At 32.0% G+C, this 22,732-nt stretch overlaps 2 protein-coding genes across 8 annotated transcripts in view; one reads left to right on the top strand and one right to left on the bottom strand.

The window, feature by feature from the left end:
* The window catches only part of bma (SCY1-like protein bma), a 39,512-nt gene extending 32,100 nt beyond the window's left edge, over nucleotides 1-7,412 (bottom strand). The window contains exon 1 of one of the 2 annotated variants that reach the window (XM_085487708.1): nucleotides 6,938-7,412. The gene's annotated coding sequence lies outside the window, so the exon portion shown is untranslated. The remainder of the gene's footprint in view (nucleotides 1-6,937) is intronic. The other variant, XM_029317006.2, reaches the window with a different exon arrangement.
* LOC114941854 (DDB1- and CUL4-associated factor 11) lies at nucleotides 525-21,719 on the top strand. Of its 6 annotated transcripts, none has more exons than XM_085487710.1 (10): nucleotides 525-697; nucleotides 17,423-17,516; nucleotides 17,729-17,975; nucleotides 18,137-18,283; nucleotides 18,366-18,562; nucleotides 18,636-18,728; nucleotides 18,934-19,144; nucleotides 19,315-19,470; nucleotides 19,555-19,661; nucleotides 19,741-21,719. In XM_085487710.1, the coding sequence occupies exons 1-10, from the start codon at nucleotides 540-542 to the stop codon at nucleotides 19,795-19,797; spliced, it is 1,467 nt and encodes a 488-aa protein (XP_085343836.1). In that variant the 5' UTR covers nucleotides 525-539; the 3' UTR covers nucleotides 19,798-21,719. The 6 variants fall into 6 exon arrangements, with proteins under 6 accessions (XP_085343836.1, XP_029172854.1, XP_029172846.2 ...); XM_029317021.2 differs by lacking the exon at nucleotides 525-697 and adding an exon at nucleotides 1,195-1,475; XM_029317013.2 differs by lacking the exon at nucleotides 525-697 and adding an exon at nucleotides 2,034-2,380.
* The last annotated feature ends 1,013 nt before the right edge of the window (nucleotides 21,720-22,732 follow it).

The raw sequence follows: 22,732 nt of genomic DNA, 5'->3' as shown, positions 1-22,732 counted from the left end.
ATATATAATTATATATAAAAAATTTTTATCGGGTATAAGGACACGAATAAGAATATGTGTGTGTTTATTTTTGTTTTACGATACATCGAAATGCGCGACATAAGGAAAGGTTGAGAGATCCTTCGTCAAAAGCAGTCTTTTACTCGCGTACAATCGAGAAACACTCGAATCGATCAATTCGAAATTCACGTTTCGTTTCGCAATTCGTTCGTTTTTATGTGATTAATCAAAAGCACATTAGATTGTTGCTATTAATTAATCGAACATTTTTTACGTGCGTTACAGACATCAAAAAGACAAACGTTGAAGGATCTTTCTTCAAGAACAGTCTGTTAAATATACGCGTAGAATCGAGAAGCATCCGAAGTGGTCTATTCGAAATTCACGTCTCGTTTTGCGATTAGTTTTGACACGTGATTAATCGAAGGCACACGCGAGTAATATTGTTAATTAGTCCAATTCTTTTTACGCGCGTTACACATATATAAAAAAAAGAGAAAAAAACGGTCTCAAATTTTTATCAACTACTTTAAACAAATATGGATTATATTGACAACGAAATAAGGAACATGCTACACATGTATTATTGTCCTCCGTCTCTCCGTAGAGGGAGATCGAGGCTTAGTCCGCAACAGAGAAGTAAATTGTGGCAAAAGTTGATTAATTCATTAATAGATTTGCGTTATATGACATATGAGTAAGTATCAGAACGAGAGAGGGAGAAAGAAAGAGTGTGAGAGAGAGAGAGAGAGAGAGAGACCCGATAATAAATTTTTAATATATAACAATAAAGAATTATATAGAAATATATAAACATAATTGCAAAATTATGTATGAAATATGTCCATACATAATTAGATGAAAGTGCTTTTTATAATTAAGTATATAAATTTATATAATAAATAAGTATTTCTTCATATATATAAATATATATGTTAAATATATAATTTATATATAAATTTATATAATTATGTATAAAAATGGACATATTTCACAAAATATAATTTTATAATTATATGTATCAATATACAATTATTTATATATAGTTATATATAAAAAATTTTTACCGGGTATAAGGACACGAATAAGAATATGTGTGTGTTTATTTTTGTTTTACGATACATCGAAATGCGCGACATAAGGAAAGGTTGAGAGATCCTTCGTCAAGAGCAGTCTTTTACTCGCGTACAATCGAGAAACACTCGAATCGATCAATTCGAAATTCACGTTTCGTTTCGCGATTCGTTCGTTTTAATGTGATTAATCAAAAGCACATTAGATTGTTACTATTTATTAATCGAACATTTTTTACGTGCGTTACAGACATCAAAAAGACAGTTTCGAATTTTTATCAAGTATACTTTTAGTATATCAAATTTCGACATAATGATGTCTAAATTTATATATTTGAGGCAAATCGGTGTGGGATCATTGAGTAGAGATGTCGATGTGGACCGGTTTTACATGGAAATTGTGTAAATATAATTAGAACGAGAGAGAGAGAGAGAGAGAGAGAGAGAGAGAGAGAGAGAGAGAGAGAGAGAGAGATACATATTCTCTACTTATAAGTGCGCGAATAATGACTTCTATTGCAGTGCATATTTATTTTTGTTTTGTGCACAGTAAAAAAAATTGTGTTAAATTTAACACATTTCACATGTCCCAATTTATCCACTCTAATTTTAATGTTAATTTAACAGAAAACAATTATGTATTTAAATAACACACGTAATATGTGAAAAAATAACACAAAAAAATATAATATAAGCAAAAATTCGTACATTTTCATTTAATTGTGTTGTTTTAACACTTAAAAATAGTGAATATTAACTCAACAGACAAATGTCAAAATAACATAACGACAATATGTTATATTAACATAAGAGTATGTTAAAATTTTAACACAAAAATTTGTACACAAGATAATTTCAACAGAAATACGAAATGTTTTTACCGTGTGTATATATCGAAATATGTGACACAAAACGTTGAAGGATCTTTCTTCAAGAACAGTCTGTTAAATATACGCGTAGAATCGAGAAGCATCCGAAGTGGTCTATTCGAAATTCACGTCTCGTTTCGCGATATAGTTTTGACATGTGATTAATCGAAGGCACACGCGAGTGATATTGTTAATTAGTCGAATTCTTTTTACGCGCGTTACGCATATATAAAAAAAAGAGAAAAAAACGGTCTCAAATTTTTATCAACTACTTTAAACAAATATGGATTATATTGAGAACGAAATAAGTAACATGGTATACATGTATAGTCTTATGTCTCTCCGTGGGGGGAGAACGATACTTAATTCGCAACAGAGAAATAAATTGCTGCAAAAGATTCTTGATTCAGTAACAGATTTTCGTTATATGACACAGGAGTAAGTATCAGAACGAGAGGGAGAAAGAAAGAGTGAGAGAGAGAGAGAGAGAGAGAGAGAGACCCGATAATAAATTTTTAATATATAACAATAAAGAATTATATAGAAATATATAAACATAATTGCAAAATTATGTATGAAATATATCCATACATAATTAGATGAAAGTGCTTATATATATATATATATACATATATATATACATATATATATATACATACATATATATATATATATATATATATATATATATATATAATATTTATAAATATGAAGAAATATATATATATATATATATATAATATATATTTCTTCATATTTATAAATATATATGTTTCATATATAATTTGACATAATTATATATGAACCCTTATAATTTATATAGAAATAGACATAATTAATTTTAAAAAATTATATGTGCATCTTAAAAATAGACATATTTCACATATATTTTTACGATTATATGTATAATTAAAAATTATTTATATATAATTATGTATAAAAAAATTTTTACCGGGGAGAGAAAATTTACTTGTACAAAAATGTATATATAATACTTATAATACTTGTGAATACGCGAATGTCCTTTATGTGTGTACATTTATTTTGTTTTCCTATACATCGATAGATAACACGAGGAGACTGTTATGAAAAATTCTTCCTCAAGAACAGTCTTTCACCTGCGTAGAATCGAGAGACATTCGAATCGGTCAACTCGAAATTCATCAGGTCTCGTTTCGCGAACATTTGACACGTGATTAATTACGTATAGACACACGCAATTAATTCGATCACTTTTACTCGCATAAAAACAGTTTCGAATTTTTATCAAACATACTTTAAACAAATATATTTGATCCTGACAAAATGATCCGTGTATATGTGCCTCGAGTGTCACTGCAAACGATAGTAAAGATTATCAATATATGGCTCACTGGATATGATGGATTTGTTAATTGGATTTATATGGCATGCAAGTAAATATAAGCAGAACGAGAGAGAGAGAGAGAGAGAGAGAGAGAGAAAATTTTCTTGTACAGATTTTATAATATTTATTTTAATTGTTTTGAAATATCTCGAAATTCGCGACACGCGTTGAAAGATTTTCTTCTAGTCTGTTATAGAATCGAGTGACATTCGGATCGGTAACTTTGAAATTATCGGCACGTCTCATTTCGCGATCAATTTATTTCGTGACACAATATTAATCGCGTATAGACACACGCAATTAATATTGTTAATTTATCGAACACTTTTCATGCGCGTCGCACGCATAAAAAAAGACGAGAAATTTCAAGTTTTTATCAAATATACTTTAAGCAAATATATTTGATTCTGACATATAATGGACCGTAGAAATGTAAATTTGCCGCGATTGTCATTTCCAATGATACTAGAGATTATAAATTTATATAGATTATATAGATTAATTTATATGGGAAATAAGTAAGTATAATCAGAACGAGAAAGAGAGAGAAAGTTTCCTTGTACAAATGTATAATATACTTATAAATGCGGGAATAACCTCTATAGGTATTTATTTATTTTGTTTTGCGACATATCAAAATTCACAACACGAGGAGACGTTGAAGATCCTCTTCTTCAAGAATAATCTGTCAGCCGCGAAAAGCATTCGAACCGATTAATTCGATAATATCGTCAAGTCTTGTTTCGCGATTATAGTGACACGTAATTAATCGCGTATAAAGGAACGCGATTGATCATTATTAATTAGTCAAACACTTTATATGCGCGTTGCACATATAAAAAAGAGTTTCAAATTTTTATTAAATGTACTTTAAACGGATTTTGGTGACGAACGGACGTAATGGTGCATCAATAACATATATATAGATTTATCGCTATCAGGAGTGAAATTTAGACGAAAGGCTGTCAATGCATATAATAATTGGGCTTATGTGTAAAATAAGTAAATATAGTCAGAACGAGAGAGAGAGAGAGAGAGAGAGAGAGAGAACATTTATTTGTACATACGTATATATAATACTTATAAATGCGCGAATAATGACCTCTATGGGTGTTTATTTATTATTTTTCGCGATACATCGAAATTCGCGACACGAGGAGACGTTGAAAGATCCTCTTCAAGAACAGTCTGTGACACGCGTATAATCGTCAAATATTCAAATCGGTCAATTTGAAATTTGTCATATCTTGAGTTTTGCAATTAATATAACACGTATTTAATCGCGTATAATGAAACGTGATTAATATAATTGTTAATTAGTCAAACATTTTATGCGCGTTGACACATAAAAAAAGACAGTTTCAAATTTTTATCAAATATCCTTTAAAAGGATTTGGACATAATTATGCATCGATATATAGATTCATCGTCATTAACAGTGCAATTTATACGAGAGACTGTTGATTCGTATAACACTTGGGCTTATATGCGAAATAAGTAATTATAATAGAAACCAGAGAAGGAGAGAGAGAGAGAGAGAGAGAAAAAAAAATTTACTTGTACAAATATATAATACTTATAAATGCGCGATTGATCATTATTAATTAGTCAAACATTTTATATGCGCGTTGCGCATATAAAAAAGAGTTTCAAATTTTTATTAAATGCACTTTAAACGGATTTTGACATAATGGTGTCTCGATATATAAATTTATCGCTATCAACAGTGGAATTTATACGAGAGCCCGCCAATATAATTGGGCTTATATATGCAAAATGAATAAATATATAATCAGGACGAGAAAGAGAGAACATTTATTTGTACATACGTGTAACACTTATAAACGCGCGAATATTTATTTTGTTTTGCGATATGTCGAAATTCGCGACAAGGAAACGTTAAAAGCTCCTTCCTGAAGAACAGTCCGTTATAGAATCGAGAGAGAGAAAATTTTCTCGTACAGATTTTATAATATTTATTTTAATTGTTTTGAGATATCTCGAAATTCGCGACACGCGTTGAAAGATTTTCTTCTAGTCTGTTATAGAATCGAGTGACATTCGAATCGGTGATTTCTAAATTATCGTCACATCTCGTTTCGCGATTAATTCGTTGTGGCATGTGATTAATCGACGAAACCCGCTAGTGATATTGTTCATTTATAAACTGGAAAAAAAATTTTGTTGGATTAACAAAAATTCTGTTCGAAAATGGACGAAACGGAATTACTGGTTCAATCTACCAGAATTCCTTTTAATGCAACAAGCATCTTGTTTGTACAACAAATCAGTTTGTTGGTGTAAACAAGATATTTGTTGTATTAAAAGAAATTCTGGTAGATTCAACCAGAATTCCGTTTCGTTCTATTTTCGAACAGAATTTTTGTTAATCCAACAAAAATTTTTTTTTCAGTGTATACCTTTTGCGCCCGTTACATTAAAGAAAAGTTACAAATTTTTATCAAATATACTTTGCAAATATATTTGATTCTGGCATAATAAGTGGAAATACATTAAACTTAAACATACAATATCTAACAGCACTTCGCTCGATTGAGATTAGACAACTTAACGCAGATGATACCTCTATAATATAATAAATCGGCTTTTTGTGAACCATATATGTAAATAATATATCTCATATGCAAAATAAGGTAAATATAATCAGAACGAGAGAGAAAGGGAGGAATAAAACAGAGAAAAATAGTAAAATTTGTTCCCATTTCCTTGATTCGTTCACCATATGAGGGAAAATAATAACGAAGCACATATATACACGGTAAAAAACATTTCGTATTTCTGTTGAAATTATCTTGTGTAGAAATTTTTGTGTTAAAATTTTAACATACTCTTATGTTAATATAACATATTGTCGTTATGTTATTTTGACATTTGTCTGTTGAGTTAATATTCACTATTTTCAAGTGTTAAAACAACACAATTAAATGAAAATGTATGAATTTTTGCTTATATTATATATTTTGGTGTTATTTTTTCACATATTACGTGTGTTATTTAATTACATAATTGTTTTCTGTTAAATTAACATTAAAATTAGAGTGGATAAATTGGGACATGTGAAATGTGTTAAATTTAACACAATTTTTTTACTGTGTACTCCTTTTGTTCCGCGCTCTCCAGGATTAACGCTCGCGGAATTTTAATCGCACGAGGGAGGACGCGAACGAAAAGTTTTCGTCGGATTGACGTTAACGGGCGTTATATCCGCTCCGGTAAATCGATATTAAGCGCGCGCGAGCCGTTAACGTTAGCAAGCGCAACCCCTCTAAATCGCCAGGCCCGATCTTGAAGGCTCGGTTTCTCGGCCCGCGGCGACGCGTTATCCTGTCGGATATTCCCGGCGCGACCCCAATCTCACCCCTAATAATTCCCGCGCGTGTAATCGCCTTCCTTCCGTCTTACTTCTCCACCGAAGAAGACCAGGAAGATCCTCAAAAGGAGCCAGCGAACTATAATTATCCGCGCGATATACAATACACGACGAGAATATATATATATATGCATATATATATATATCATCGCGCAGGCAGACGCGAAGTGCAAAAGGCGACGGACCTATATATACGGATGGATAGACAGACGAGGGAGCGCTTGAGTGTGTGACTCACCTGTTGCCGAACGATATCGGAAAACGCGCAACAGCACACCAGCGTACATAGGCTCTCTCTCTGTGCCGAGGACAAGAGGAAGAGGAAGAAGAAGAGAGGAGAAAGAGTCACCCCTCGGTGGTGGCCAGCGGTGGCTGCTACAGGGTGAACGACGAGGACGATGATGACGACGGCGGCAGCGGCGACGGCGACTTCGAAAAGGGGTTAATAACGCTTGCACGCGACAGTTGACGCGAACTCTCGAGCGAGTGCGGCGAGTGGCACCGAAATAAGGGAGCACTCGCGCGCGGACGGCGCGCGCTCCTGATGCCGCGTGTGTATATATATATATATATATATATATATATATATATAAAAATATATATATAATATATATTGTATATATATATGTGTATATGTGCTTGTAGATGTGCGTGGACGCCGCGCCGCGGCCGACGGATGCGCCGATGATGCGTGGCGACGATGGACTGGCGCGCTCGGAGGAGAAGAGGATCCTGTTATCCTGTAAACAGCGCGCGATTCCACCCCCCGCGTCGTCACCGCCGCCGTCGACGGCGACGTCGACGTCGACGTCGACGACGGCGCCGGAAAAGAGAAGAAGCCGCGCGCGTGCGCGCGAGCCCTCCGCCTCCTGGCTCTCCGCCGGCGCCTGGCGCAGGTCCTCGCCCGGTTCGGAGCTCAGGGTGTAGGCCTCCGCGTTGCCTGGAAATTATAGGTCTGGGTTGCAGGGTAGGTAGGTAGGTAGGTTGGTAGGTTGGTAGGTAGATAGGTGCGCTGGATATGTATATATATATTTATATATATATATATTCATGCGGGGGATGTATATACAGGGTGTTTCTAAAATTACGGCAGAAATTTGAAGGACGTATTCTAGGGGTCGAAAGAAGAAAACCTGGATCCAAAGTTGCTTTATAGTCGCCTTAATTTGGGAGGAAAAATGAAACAATGCGAACTGACGTCATGAAACGTCAAAATGATGTAGTTTGCTACCTGGATATACATATATATATATTCATGCGGGGGATGTATATACAGGATGTTTCTAAAATTACGGCAGAAATTTGAAGGACATATTCTAGGGGTCGAAAGAAGAAAACGTGGATCCAAAGTTGCTTTATAGTCGCCTTAATTTGGGAGGAAAAATGAAACAATGCGAACTGACGTCATGAAACGTCAAAATGATGTAGTTTGCTACCTGGATATACATATATATATATTCATGCGGGGGATGTATATACAGGATGTTTCTAAAATTACGGCAGAAATTTGAAGGGCATATTCTAGGGGTCGAAAGAAGAAAACGTGGATCCAAAGTTGCTTTATAGTCGCCTTAATTTGGGAGGAAAAATGAAACAATGCGAACTGACGTCATGAAACGTCAAAATGATGTAGTTTGCTACCTGGATATACATATATATATATTCATGCGGGGGATGTATATACAGGATGTTTCTAAAATTACGGCAGAAATTTGAAGGGACATATTCTAGGGGTCGAAAGAAGAAAACCGTGGATCCAAAGTTGCTTTATAGTCGCCTTAATTTGGGAGGAAAAATGAAACAATGCGAACTGACGTCATGAAACTGTCAAAATGATGTAGTTTGCTACCTGGATATACATATATATATATATATTCATGCGGGGGATGTATATACAGGATGTTTCTAAAATTACGGCAGAAATTTGAAGGACATATTCTAGGGGTCGAAAGAAGAAAACCTGGATCGAAAGTTGCTTTATAGTCGCCTTAATTTGGGAGGAAAAATGAAACAATGGACACTGACGTCATGAAACGTCAAAATGAAAAGGTGCAAACTGATATTAAACGTCAGAATGACGTAATAGGTTTGCTACTTGGGTGTATTATAAGCTTTCACAGATGAATACTTCATTTTTATGTGATTTTGAGTGGGATATATGAAGGCTGCTAATTTTCATTTTTGCACCCTTGTATAGGGTGTTCCATAGGAAATTGCTGAAACTAATCAACTGTCATTTTTTAACGCACGCAGTTATTGAGAAAACAAAAATTGTGTTGGAAAGAGGAATTAAAATCCAGTTTTTAATCAATATGAATAAAATGTATATCAGTTTATTTTATTGATAAAAAGTAATTTAAAAAAATCCTAAAAATGACAGCTGATTAGTTTCAGCAATTTCCTACGGGACACCCTGTATGTAGAAACTTGTTTCTCATATTTTGATCTCTAGAATAAATCCTCCAAATCTCTGCCAGTTTTAGAAACACCCTGTATATATGCGGGGGATGTGGATCTATGGGGGTGAGAAAGGCGAGAGAATGGGGATTGATGCGGGATATATAGGGGGTGTTTTCCTCGCCCTGGCGTCGAAAAACCTACCTACCTGCCTGCCTGCTTGCCTGCCTGGTCGCCTTCCTGTCCGCCTGTCATCGATACGCTCGGCCGCTTCTTCTTGCCTCTTCTACTCCGAAACGTCACGTAACGATGAGCGATTGTCCGGCGGCGGCCGGCCGACTGATTCGACTCTAATTGACTTATTAGCTGTGAATCGCCGACGAGATCGATGGTCCTCCTAATCCTCTATTTTTAGCGATCGCGCCGGAACTCTCCGCGTAATTTTTGTCTTCCCGTTTTATTCCTCCCGATTCTCTCCTTTTCTCGAGCGCCTCGTTTGTCATTGTCGAGACGCGACTATTAAACTTGTTTGAAAAATTAAAAGCTAACTTAGGATATAGGTAACATCGTTAATCAAACTTTGATATGGGATTAAGGATTTTTATATTTTATGAAAGATTTATTCGAAGACGATTTTTCCTCGATAAAAATGTCGGGGTGGTCGTCGTTTCTTGCGTGTTTTCAATTTTTGCTGTCGTGAATCTTTTTGTAACTAAGCCTTAAATTAACATTCTGTTAAAGTAAACTCTACCTAAAATTAACAAAAGAATGTGGTTTCGTTAATATTTTATTTTCACAAATTCACCAGGCTTAGTTTAATGAAAAAAAAAAACTTATTCTTCATTTAATCGCTAATAACTCGAAAATTATGCGCCTCGATATTTTCGCTGAGGGAAAGTCTTCTCCGAATAACCCTAGAAACCTTCTATTAAAAGGTGTCATAAGTCCTGGGACATCCTGTATACTCGAAGAGGGAAATCAAACTTTATAACATAAAAATTATACCTATACATTTTCATAATTATTTTGATGCGCGCTTATTACAAACTTTTTTTTACAAACTTAGACCGTCTCGATGACGCAATTAAGAAGAGTTTGTGGAGGAGTAAATAAGCGGGGCGTGCAAAAAAATAAAAAAAGAAAAAAAAAAGAAAAACGATGGAAATTCGAAACCTACACAATCGCGCGAAATCATGCTCGAAATGAGTCTTGCTCAAATTACGACGGGCTCATCTCGTTCCTGCATTGAACTCCTCGGATCTCGTTGCGTATAAGCGTACCCTCTGACGTCACACGCGCGCCGTTCCAAATCAGAAATACGAGTCACGGTCGTACCTATAACGCCGTATTGTAAGCAAGCTTGTTACGAGTCAACGAACCAATCAATGGACCGATCTAATTTCGTCGTGATCGTGCTATTGTGTCCGTCGCGGCGTCTATTGTACATCCGGCCCGATCGGATCTCTTTCACAATCACAATCCGTTTTCCCCGACGACGACGATTCGTGTCGGCCGGAAAATTTATGTCCCAATGAGATTTCGCGGACGCGTTCTTTCGCTCGCTCGCTCTCTCTCTCTCTCACTCTCGTATATAAAATCACGACCCCGAATTAATCGTGCACGCGCCCGACGTCGACTCGCTTTAATTCAATCGGACACGGTTTATGCGGAGGGAAATCAATTACGAAATGCGATTTTTCGAGTGCAACCATTTTATAGAAGAATATTAAAAACGAAATTCCACGCGGCTGGTGCGTAGAAACAAAAATAAATTGTCTTCCGACTTTCTAATATAGAAAATTATATGTAGATATATACAAAAAAATTTTCATGATAAAATATCGAATGTCTAAAAATTGACAATATTGACTTTTTCCGTATTAATTGTGTCTAATTAAAATTGTCAAATAATGCGCTTATTGTGAGATTTTATAAGAAGCTCGCGTTTTTCTTCTGAAATATTTGCGATAATATAAAATTTATACAAAATTTATATTATAAACTTAAATTTTTTACAAGAGATTACAATAAAATTATATATAAAGAAGAAAAAATCTAAAAAATATAATCAAATAAAAATTTGTTTAATAAAATCAGTAGATGAATAAATTAAATTGCATTTGGATTTTATCGAGTAAAAAACATTATTAAAGATATCATATTAATATAAATATAAATTAGGATAAACGAATATATTATTATTAATATAAAGAAAAAAAATATGTTAGAGTTGAATAAAAAAATAAAAACTGAAAATTACTTTATAAAAATTACTTATTAAAAAGATAAAGGAGAAAAGATCAATCTCATATTTCTACTGAAAGTTAGATTAAGTTATTATATAATTTATGTGTGTATGTGTGTGTATGTTCTGAAATAGGATTAATTATAATTAGGTATACAATCAAGTAGGCGTAAGTGTTTATAACGTCGATATTTACAATTTGAAACTCAATTATTGACACGCGCAAATAGAGAGTGAAAGTTATTAATATACGCGTATGTATATTTCATTGTATAGATTTATTTTAAGTATCATAGAGGCAGATTCTTTGGATTTTTGACGCCTATATTTATTTCCTGTACACACAAGAAACGCCAGCTCATTATTTACTATCGATCTTCGAATATCAATATTGAAGGTTTTACGAGACTCAGTCTCTTAAATTGAAATCTTCTGAAAGCAGATAGTTTTCACTCTTCAAATTAACGAAGGGTAATAATCTTGTGATTTCTCTCAAGTTCAATTTGCGAGAAAAAAATAGAGAGGAAGAGACGATATCTTCTCGTGATTTTCGACCCTTCGGGCTCTCGGAAAATTATCCGGTATTACAAGAGATATTTTCAATCTAATCGGCAGTTCGTATATATATCGTGAATTATTTGCGATGAATATATATGAAATTAGGGCGCGATTGAAATTCATTGCATCAAACGCATTATCGTGCAAGTACCATTTTCAGAACGCGCTCACGTCCGGAACGGAGAGTAGCGAAGCTTCCGCTTCGTATCGAACCGTTTATACAGATACGATTACGCGCAGGACAATCGGAAATAGCGGCGTAACATTTGCTAACGCTATTAGGATTCTCCCGTGCGTGATTGACAAGGCCGAGGGTGATGACGCGTCATTGGATGATGACAGACGCGAAAATCTCTACGAACTAAAAACTTGCTTTTATATCAAGTAAACGATTTATTATCCAGAAAACTGTCGAATATATTTTCATTGACACTGCATTCATTGGACGATCCGGAATCGATTTTTAGGGAAAATATTTTTAGAGAAAGATGTCTTATATTTCATATTTTTTGCCCTCAAATAAAAATTCGATATAAATTGCAGCCAAAGTCGATTTAAAAAATATTTTATCACTCTTTATAATCGAAATAATTGAACAAAGGCCTTTTTTCGAGCAAATTTTTTGACAATTAATTTATTATTGAAATATTATACACTGCGGAACGTTTCGAACATTTACTTATGTCATCTTCAGTCGCTAATCCTTACGAAATATTTTAAAAATAACATGAAATTGTGTGTAATAACACCATAAATACGTACATAACTCGACAAGTCAATTATTAGTCATGACAATTAAAAACATGTACAACAATTGTGTTCGTTCGACGTATAAAAATATTATTCACTTATGTCAAAGCATGGGTATAACGACCCTATCGAGGTATTACTTAAAATGAGTTAAGTTTTACCTCGATAGGGTCGTTATATCCATGCTTTGACATAAGTGAATAATATTTTTATATATCGAACGACATGTACACCAATTGTGTTTTTAATTGTCATGACTAATAATTGACTTGTCGAGTTATGTACGTATTTATGGAGTTATTACACAATTTCATATTATTTTTAAAGTATTTCGTAAGGATTAGCGGCTGAAGATGACATAAGTAAATGTTCGAAACGTTCCGCAGGGTATGATATTTCAATAATAAATTAATTGTCAAAAAATTTGATCGAAAAAAGACCTTCGTTCAATTATTTCGATTATATAGATTATTATTATTCGAGCCGATCTTTTTTTGTATTATATAACTGTCATTTTAATTTTATCACTCATTTAGCTTCTTATAGTTTAATTTTACTTAATAAAGTAAACTACTTATTATCGAAAAAACTGTCGAATACATTTTTAATTGGCATTGGACTCATTAGACGATCCGGAATCGATTTTTAGGGAAAATATTTTTAGAGAAAGATGTCTTACTATATTTCATATTTTTTGCCCTTAAATAAAAATTCGATGTAAATTACAGCTAAAGTTGATTTAAAAAATATTTTATTACTCATTTAACTTCTGATATAGTTTAATTTTATTTAATAAACAACTTATTATCCGAAAAACTGTCGAATATAATTTTAATTGACACTGGACTCATTAGACGATCCGGAATCGATTTTTAGGGAAAATATTTATTGAGAAAGGTGTTTCATTTCATATTTTTTGCCCTTAAATAAAAATGCAATGTAAATTTGCAGCGAAAATTAAATTAAAAAATAATTTATGATCCATGCATTTAGCTTTTCAAAGTTTAATTTTCGCGAAAATAATTTTTCTCGTTCTCTCCATCGTTTGTTGAAAAAATTATTAATGCCTCAGAATTATTTTATTAATTATTAAAGCTACAAGCTTAATTGTCTAATTTATCGAACATAATAGACTTAATCTATTATGATATTATAGACAACAGTAAATATCTAATCTATTAATCAGCTGTAATTATTTAATCTTTAATCTTTTGTTCTCGCAAAATAATAATTTTCCGCTCTTATATATATGTTTGTTTACTCTATAAATGATTAAAGTGCAGGTTTGAATTTTCCTCTATCCACGTAATACGACAATGACATGACAGACCTATTATATTTTTAATTGATCACATTTTATTTTTGAATCGAGATGCAACAATTATTTTTCGTGATTATGAAAATATTTTGCGCATTTTCTCTTCGTAGAGAAAATAATTACAGTAAAAAATCTTATTTATTTTTTCTTCTAATACATCAACAACGTAATCGATAAAGAATTTAGTAAAGTATTAAGATTTCATCTATCTATTACGTTTCCTACAAAGTGTGATTATCATTTCCATTTCCTTTATTTCTCGACAATTAAACGTGAATACAGAAATGCTTTAAAACACTGTATGATGCAAAGGAAAAAAACAAAAAATGTTTTTTCCTTTACATTAAATTTTTTATTCAATATACATACTTTTGAAAAAAAAATTAAAACAATATTTTTAATAAAAAAAAATCTCTGTTCAACAAACACAGAATTTGCATATCGTATCGAGTTTATTATTCGACACGTATCAAATAACAAAATATTAATCGTGCGAGTGTATCGATAAAAATATAGTAATGTTGAACCATTGATCCAACCGCAAAATATTTAACCGCGAAATTAACCGCATTCTTGTATTGAATTAATCATCATTTTCCGCCCTTGTAGAAATTTATCACTTGTAACGCCAATTAATCACTTATTTCGAGTACTTAATTACTTATTTCGAATACTTAAATTACTGTATATCAGTATTTTAAAAGTATTTTAAGTTACTAGTGATAAATTTCTATAAGGACGGATCTCGTCGCGTATACAGGGTGTCCGGTAACTAACGGACCAATGATTAAGGGTGGATTTTCTGGCCAATTTGGAGACGATTTTTTCTTAGCAAAAATGTTGAGAAGTCAATAATTTTCGAGTTATAAGCGATTGAAAAAAATTGGTTTTTTGAAAATTAAACGTTTTGGAGTTAAAAGTCACATTCTTCAGTTAATTTTAGGTAGAGTTTACTATAATAAAATTTTAATTTGAGTTATAAAGATACACATAATGACAAATATTGGAAAGTTGTAAAAAATGATGACCTTTTTCGACATTTTCGCTGAGGAAAAATCGTTCCCAAATTGACCAAAGAATCCATTTGTAATCGTTGGTCCGTTAGTTACCGGACACCCTGTAAAAAATTCGGATTGTCACTCTAACAAGTTTAATCCAAATTTATATACGCTCGTCCCTCCGCATAAATTTCTTTTAATACCGCTATCTTGTAGCCATAATCCTTCAGTCCATCTTTCGAATTGCGCGACCTTTGCTTTTATCTTATAAAACTTTCAAACACGATTATTCCAAAGTTTCGGAACATTTACCGCGGTGCTATATATGTATATAGAATAATAAATCCGATTCGATTTGCATAATCAGACGAATATTTCTTGAGAAGAGCATTTTCGCAAGAGATTTAACGATAATAGATTACAGAAGAGATTTATGAAATTGTTATGAGTATAAAAAAATTATAAAACGAGAGAAGACGCGACGAAATAAATTATGAAAAAATCGATTTGCAGACAATATTTTATGCGAAATATAATATATGTATATGATATACATTTTACACAAAATTGTATTATCAATAATGTATACATGATCTATTAATTCATTTTAATGTTGTTATTTTTATTATAATTATTTTTACTATTGTTATTATATAATATACATCTCTTTACGAAAAGATGTATTAATACATCATATATACACATATAAATGTATTAATGTATATATGATATATTACAATTTTTAATATATAATGTAATACAATTTTTTTTTGTAAGATATGTATGGAAATATACGCTTGTGAATGATATATGTAAATTACATAATAATGATTATTGTTGTCATTTTTATTATAATTGTTTTATATAATTCACAAACAATAATATTTTATCTCCAAAGATTGAAATAAAATCGATAAAATGTCATTAGATTATAATTAACATGCAAATAAATACAGAAAGGTCGCTGTTTTAAAAATCATGAATTTTTCAATTTTAATGTTATTGTATTATTATTAATTATCAAACGAGTTTAATGTTAATCAATTGCGAGAATATGGATTTTGATATTAAAAAAAAAAAATACTTTTTTTTATCGCTGTAATTATTTGCATTCATATTATTACTATTATATATAAATTGTCGGATTTGCATTTAAAAGGCGACATTTAACGATGATAGATATAAATGCTCGATTTCCGTATAAATACGTCAAATGCGCTAAATTGTTTACGAAATGAACAAAACCGCGGATCTCGAAATCACCGACCAGTTTATTTTGAATGACGATAAATAGCGAAATATATATCATCTGTATACACGCAAATTTATTTGTGCATTGTTTATATTAATTAGAGTCGTTCAACGTTGCACGAAATCGTGAAACTGTTTCGAGCATGGGATTGCGAAGTATAATTTGGAATCATCTCCAAGAACACGAGATTCCGAAAAAATAATATTCATCCGCATATATATACATAATAATTCACCTCATAATCTCTCCCAGTATTGAATTGTAAACGATTCGATTAAAAATTGGAATTGAAAATCTCTCTTAATTACCTTGTTAGAAATTCACGATTTAATCAACAATCCTTAAATATTGCAGCCGTCTGTTCAAGCTGGAGATGGAATATGAAGTAAATACAGAGAGAGGGAAAGCGCGCACAATTTTTACATTCAAATATGGCGGAGCGTTTAAATACCATAGACTTTTGCATACAAATAGAGCGCGCACTCTCGATTATTTTTTACCTTATTTATTTTTAATTCACTCATTTACGAGTTTTCATCCAATGAGATGAAACCGTCTAGAAAACAAAAATTAGCAACTCTCTTTGAACGAAAAGTCTATGGTAAAAATACACAAAAGTAAAATTCGCGTACGAGCGATTGGCTGCGTTTTCAAGCTTGACTTCGCGCGCGATTGAAGTTTTTTTCAGTATATATATACGACATATTCATGCGTGATCCGTGCATGAATATGTACGTAACAACACGCAGGCGCAGGGGAAGATATCTAATGTTGAATCTTTCGTATGTCGTGCTGTTTTTCTCACCTTCCTTCCGCATTAAACGCGCGAGCGATCGATCTTTCGTGCGAACGTGTGAATCGCGCGATTACGCGTCTGAACCGAACGTCAAATTCGTCGAGCTCTCTTTCGCGCGCGCTTTTTTTTTCCCTAACCTATCCGACCCCCTTGTGTGTCTCTCTCGCTCTCGTGCGGCCCTGTGACACGTCGCGTTTGACGTTTCCCCGGCTGATCGTCCTCTCGCTGATCGAGATCGACAAAAAAAAAAAAATGATAAACATGACGGTCCCTTTTTCTCGCGTGCGCTTCGCGCAGGTTATTTGTCCGCTGTATCTGTCAATCGTGTAACCTAACTTAACCTACCTCTCAATCTCACGCGATTTACTTGGAAAATATATCTCGATTGTTTTTTTTTTTTTTTTTTCAGCACAAATGGTATAGAGGATGAAGATGTTGAATCCGAACCAGAGCATCCTCTCGTATCGAGGCCGGACTTTGTTCCAGATACATCCAGGCTAGTGGTGAGTTATCTGTTGTAACTATAAAAATTATAGAATATGTAAGAATAATTATAAAAATTCTTCTTCTTTTCTTTTCGTTGAAAGAGATAATTGTCAAATTTTGTGTGATATGTATTCATCTATTATATTATTACTTTACACTTTCCGTTGATTGTTCTGTATATTATAGTGTGCAATTTACATCAATCATAACTTTGTGCGCTGCTTTTTAGGACAACAACATAAGTTGTCTCGTAGGAGAGGCCTCTGGGGTAATGCAAACTTCTAGACAACAAAATAAGTCCATCATACCTGTGATAGAAAGATTAAACCTCAATGATGGTTCTAGTCGAAGTGAAACATGTAACTTAGGAAATAATTTTTTACCAAATAACCCCCGCATGTTAAAGAATTATTATTCTAGAATATCTTGTGGAATATATTCAGAGGACGGAAAATATTTCCTCTCTGCGACTCATGGTAAATTAAATTGTTAACATTTATCACATGTTATTTTACATGCACATTGTACGGAAATAGCAATTGAACTCGTGTAATTTTCTAATCTCACAATAAGTTGTCGATTGTCAATTAATGTTCAACTTGTCAAATCTTTGCACATAAATCTTTATTATTTACAGATAAACAGTTGTATGTGTATAGCACGCATAATGGTAGATTGAAGCCATATAGGACAATTCAGGCATGCGATGTAGGTTGGAGTATTCTGAGCGTAGCATTTTCTCCAGATAATAGTTACATCGCTTACTCGACTTGGTCGGAGACTCGTAAGTACATTGTGATTATACGACGTGCGTTTACAGTTTTGATGCAACATATATTTTTCTTTTTTTTTTTTTTTTTTTACAGTTTTTCAATGCCCTCTTTTGATGAAAAATGAAAATGATTCCAGTAATGGGATGCAAACACTACAGTTACACCCGAAAGAGCGACCATTTTGCGTATTTTCAATAGCCTTTTCGAACGATGGTAGAAATATTATTTGTGGCGCTAATGACAACCGTATTCATATGTATGATCGTCAGCGCAATCAAAAATTCAGTGAGGTTCGTAAAATCATTAGCTAGAGAGGAGAGGACGTGTTAGCGATATTTTTACATTAGCCATTAATTTTTACAGATTGAAAGTCACGACAAGCATGTGAATGCTATACATTTTGCTGATGACTCTTCACAAATTTTTTTCAGTGGCAGCGACGACGGATTGTGTAAGGTAAGAAACTTCTTTCCTTCTCTTTCTCTGATATAAATCATGAATATCACGAGAGAGAGCATAAAAATATTTTTATGTAACTGATATAGTTAAGAGATAGGCAATTATTCTCGAAAGTTCTCTTTCTCCACACACACACACACACATACATACATACATACATACATACATACATATACTTTTTTATATCTTTCTATCCGTTTAGGTGTGGGATATGAGACGAGATAAAATGGTTGGAATGTTTGCTGGGCATCAAGATGGAATTACGTACATCGATTCACGCGGCGATCAACGATATTTAATATCCAATTCTAAAGATCAAACCATCAAGTTGTGGGATATGCGCAGATATTCTACAGAAACAGTCAGTCAATCTATGTCTTGGGATTACAGAATAAATCATTTAACTGCAGCAGGTAAATATTCATTCAAGCTAACTAAAACAAGAAAAAAATGCTCGAGACAGTCATTGTTTTTATTTTTAATATATATATATATATATATATATTGATTGATTGATTGTAATGTGCAATCATTAATTATATATATATAATATACAATATACAATGATATTTTGCTGTTTTAGAACGAGGATGTACAACTTTATTAAAAAACGACACTAGTGTCATGACATATTACGGTCATTCCATTCGTAAGACTTTGATACGTTGTCATTTCTCGCCAAAAATTACAACCGGCCAACGATATATTTACACGGGAGATTCGAGGGGTCGACTTATCAGTAAGTTTTGATCCTGCTGAGCTATCGGACGCAAATTCATAAATGAGCAACCTGGTTTTACACACTTATTTTTCTCAATTTCAGTATACGATCTTCTAACGGGAAAAATAGTGCACAATGTAAGAGGTCACACAGGATGCGTCCGTGATGTTAGCTGGCATCCTTATGGCCACAATATCCTTACCTCATCGGTAAGTAAAATTATTACGAAAATTATTGTTATAAAGTAAAATAATTACACTACTTATAATTCGTATTTTATGCCTATAGTGGGATGGTAAACTATGTGAATGGAGCTACATGGGTGATAGGAGTCCCGATGTGTAATAATAAGAAGACAAGGAATAAGTGATTACTAGTCTCATACCAGAGTGAAAGAATAGTTGAATGAAGGAAAGATTATACATTCATATAAAAAGATAAACAGAAAAATCTTACAAATACTGCAATTGATCTATATTTGTAAGATTTCTCTTTTTCCCGAAGCAAAAAGTTTATAAGAGAAGAAAAGGAACGAATTTGTTTTGAAAAGCAGACAGGAAGAGGAAACGGCTATTGATGATGACAAGCTTTGCTGGATTAGTGCTTTTGATTTTCCAGAATACAAGTAAGTGTTGTACAAGACTGAACAAACACGCTTTTTCTCGCCCGCCTTTGTGTTTGCGTATTTTGAGGCAAAATTTCTCGCCATGATTGTTTTTTGCGTCATCGACACAGAATGAAGACTAGATACAATCATTACTTAATCTGTTGTGATGATACCAAAACAATCTGTTTATACTATGTACGCTACGTATATATCTCTTCCTCTTTTCATATTATTTTACAAAGATTTTAAACTACAAAGAAGCGATGTTTTTTTATTTAAATCGTCGTCTCGTTTTTATGAAATATTTGACTAGTTATTTCATTAAACAATGCTTTAGTTGACAATATTATATAATCGGTTTTTTCGTGGACTGTTATTTTTATATTTGGACATAGAAATTAAGCTAACAATAAGTAAAATTAATTATCTTCAAAACGTTCTTCTTTTTGAACATATCTCTATAACTTATAAATTCGGATCGTTCTTCTATTTAATTTTAACTATGCAAAATAGTTTTTCGGAGATCATATTGTATCATTTTTTTAACAGTATGTAAGATATTCGGGACTGATCGTTTTTATGTTAATGGACAGGATCTTATTTTTCAAAAACGAATAAAACAAGAGAAAATAAAAATAATTTTAGCATCAAAAATTTTTTGAATAATTTTTTATATAAATCAGATATACAGATAAAGGTTCAAGTTCAGCTAGCACAAGATTAAGAGAGAGATTTTCTTTTTGTGAAAGAAAAAATATCTCCGAAATATAATGTATAATTATTAAAGTCTGTTTATTTTAAATTTTATATTATGTACAATATATTTTATAATTTATTCTATAATTATAATTATGGTTTATAATTATAATTTTAATGTTTTGTAATTATAATTATGGTTATATTTTATAAGTATAATTATATATTATAATTATAATTATATTATAATTTATATATAATATAATATAATTTATATTATATTTTATAATTATATTATATAATATAAGTTGTAATGCTATATTAAAATTATAAAACTGTATAATTATTAAAATCAGCAGCTATTTTATCATTTTATTACTCTATAAGAACATATTCATTCGCGATTTTAATATTACTGGCAAATGTACAAATCTTGGTGCTTTTAATATTAAAAGTGACTTGCACAATATTGCAATTTTAATTAAAATTAAGTAAATTTTGCATTATCTTTGATATAATAAGAATAAGATGTATAATCGCGGGTAAAACAGTCTCATTTTGTACAACACGCAGTACTTATTAAGGTCCAAAAGTGCGCGTATAAACACATACATACACATAAGCGGTTTTCTTATCATATAATTATTATTTTTTATTGCGACGTCAAATAAAACGTATTAATTTAAATGTATGTACTACATACATACATACATACTGAAGTAAAAATGAGATAAACATAGTTTAAAATTATTGAAATTATTGCGTAACGACAGAGAGAAAGAGAAAATCACGTGTATGTATGGAGTTTTAAAAATTAATTAACTTTATAATTTTATTAAGAAATAGCAACTATTGGGCGATTCGTGATTTCGAACCGATTATGAAGTCCTTATTCTAATAATGTACATTTTTATATCCAAAATGTAATATATTGTTGGTTTAATATAACACGATTATTATATGACTTGGCATTTTAATATTATATTACGAACTCTTTTTCAGAACTTTATTAATACTTTTTAAGTACTTTTCTTAACGTACTTAAAAAATATAAAATTGCACATATAGACACAAAACTTTATAATATTTTTTAAAAAATCTTCCAGAAAAAATATTACACTGCATTTATAATTTATAGTCTATTGTACTCTGTACATTTTATACAACTTTATTGACATTTAATTAATTCTAGCATTCTAGTATTGAACGTTAACGCGGAATTTGATGCCTGCGACTACGTAATGCGAAATCCAACACGCGAAAAAAAAAATAAATAAAAATATGTGCAACTCGCACTCGCGAGTTTCTGTTCTGCATATAATCTTTGAATCAACATGACATTACGGAAGCCCTAAAAACGGACGATAATTGATTTAACTCGCGAAAGAACAAAGAATTTGGAAGTCGCACAAATTCCAATAGCAATCCATCGATCGTGATGTAATTTGCGGATGTTTGCGATTACAATAATATTATATAACACGCGTAAAAATTATAAGGAAAATTATACATACATATATATATATATTTTAATATATTTTTATATGTACATATACAGGGTATTTCTAAAACTATGTCAAAAATTTTAAGGAATTCTAGGAGTAAAAATAAGAAAAAAAATTCCTATAACAGGTCCAAAAATATTTTTCCTTCGATTTATAGCTCTCTTAAAGATGGAAAGATTTCAAGAATCTGTGAAAAAGTCTCTGACAGCTATAATACATTTTTAGATTATTTCCCCCAATTTCAGGGAGCTATAACTCAGAAGAAAAGCATTTTTGGATCCATTTATAGGAACTTTTTCTCTTATTTTGACTCCTAGAACACGCTCTATATTTTAGAAACACTATATTTTATACATATATATATATATATATATATATATATAAATTCACGCAAATAATATTAGTATCCTGAAGAATATTATGAACTGTCTTCCAAGGCGACAAGGTTTATTGAAGCACGAGAGAAACCTTG

The sequence above is a fragment of the Nylanderia fulva genome, unplaced genomic scaffold, assembly GCF_048542155.1.
Source record: "Nylanderia fulva isolate GAGA-0341 unplaced genomic scaffold, ASM4854215v1 Scaffold6, whole genome shotgun sequence".
NCBI classification, from domain to species: domain Eukaryota; kingdom Metazoa; phylum Arthropoda; class Insecta; order Hymenoptera; family Formicidae; genus Nylanderia; species Nylanderia fulva.
This window is presented reverse-complemented; position numbering and strand designations above follow the sequence as displayed.

Bases quoted from the DNA above. Each gene is read 5' to 3' on its own strand.
- LOC114941854 (XM_085487710.1), top strand. From the start codon at position 540: ATGGATTATATTGACAACGAAATAAGGAACATGCTACACATGTATTAT. The intron at 698-17,422 runs GTAAGTATCAGA...TTTTTTTTTCAG, and splicing joins TTGCGTTATATGACATATGA to CACAAATGGTATAGAGGATG. The intron at 18,563-18,635 runs GTTCGTAAAATC...TAATTTTTACAG, and splicing joins GCAATCAAAAATTCAGTGAG to ATTGAAAGTCACGACAAGCA.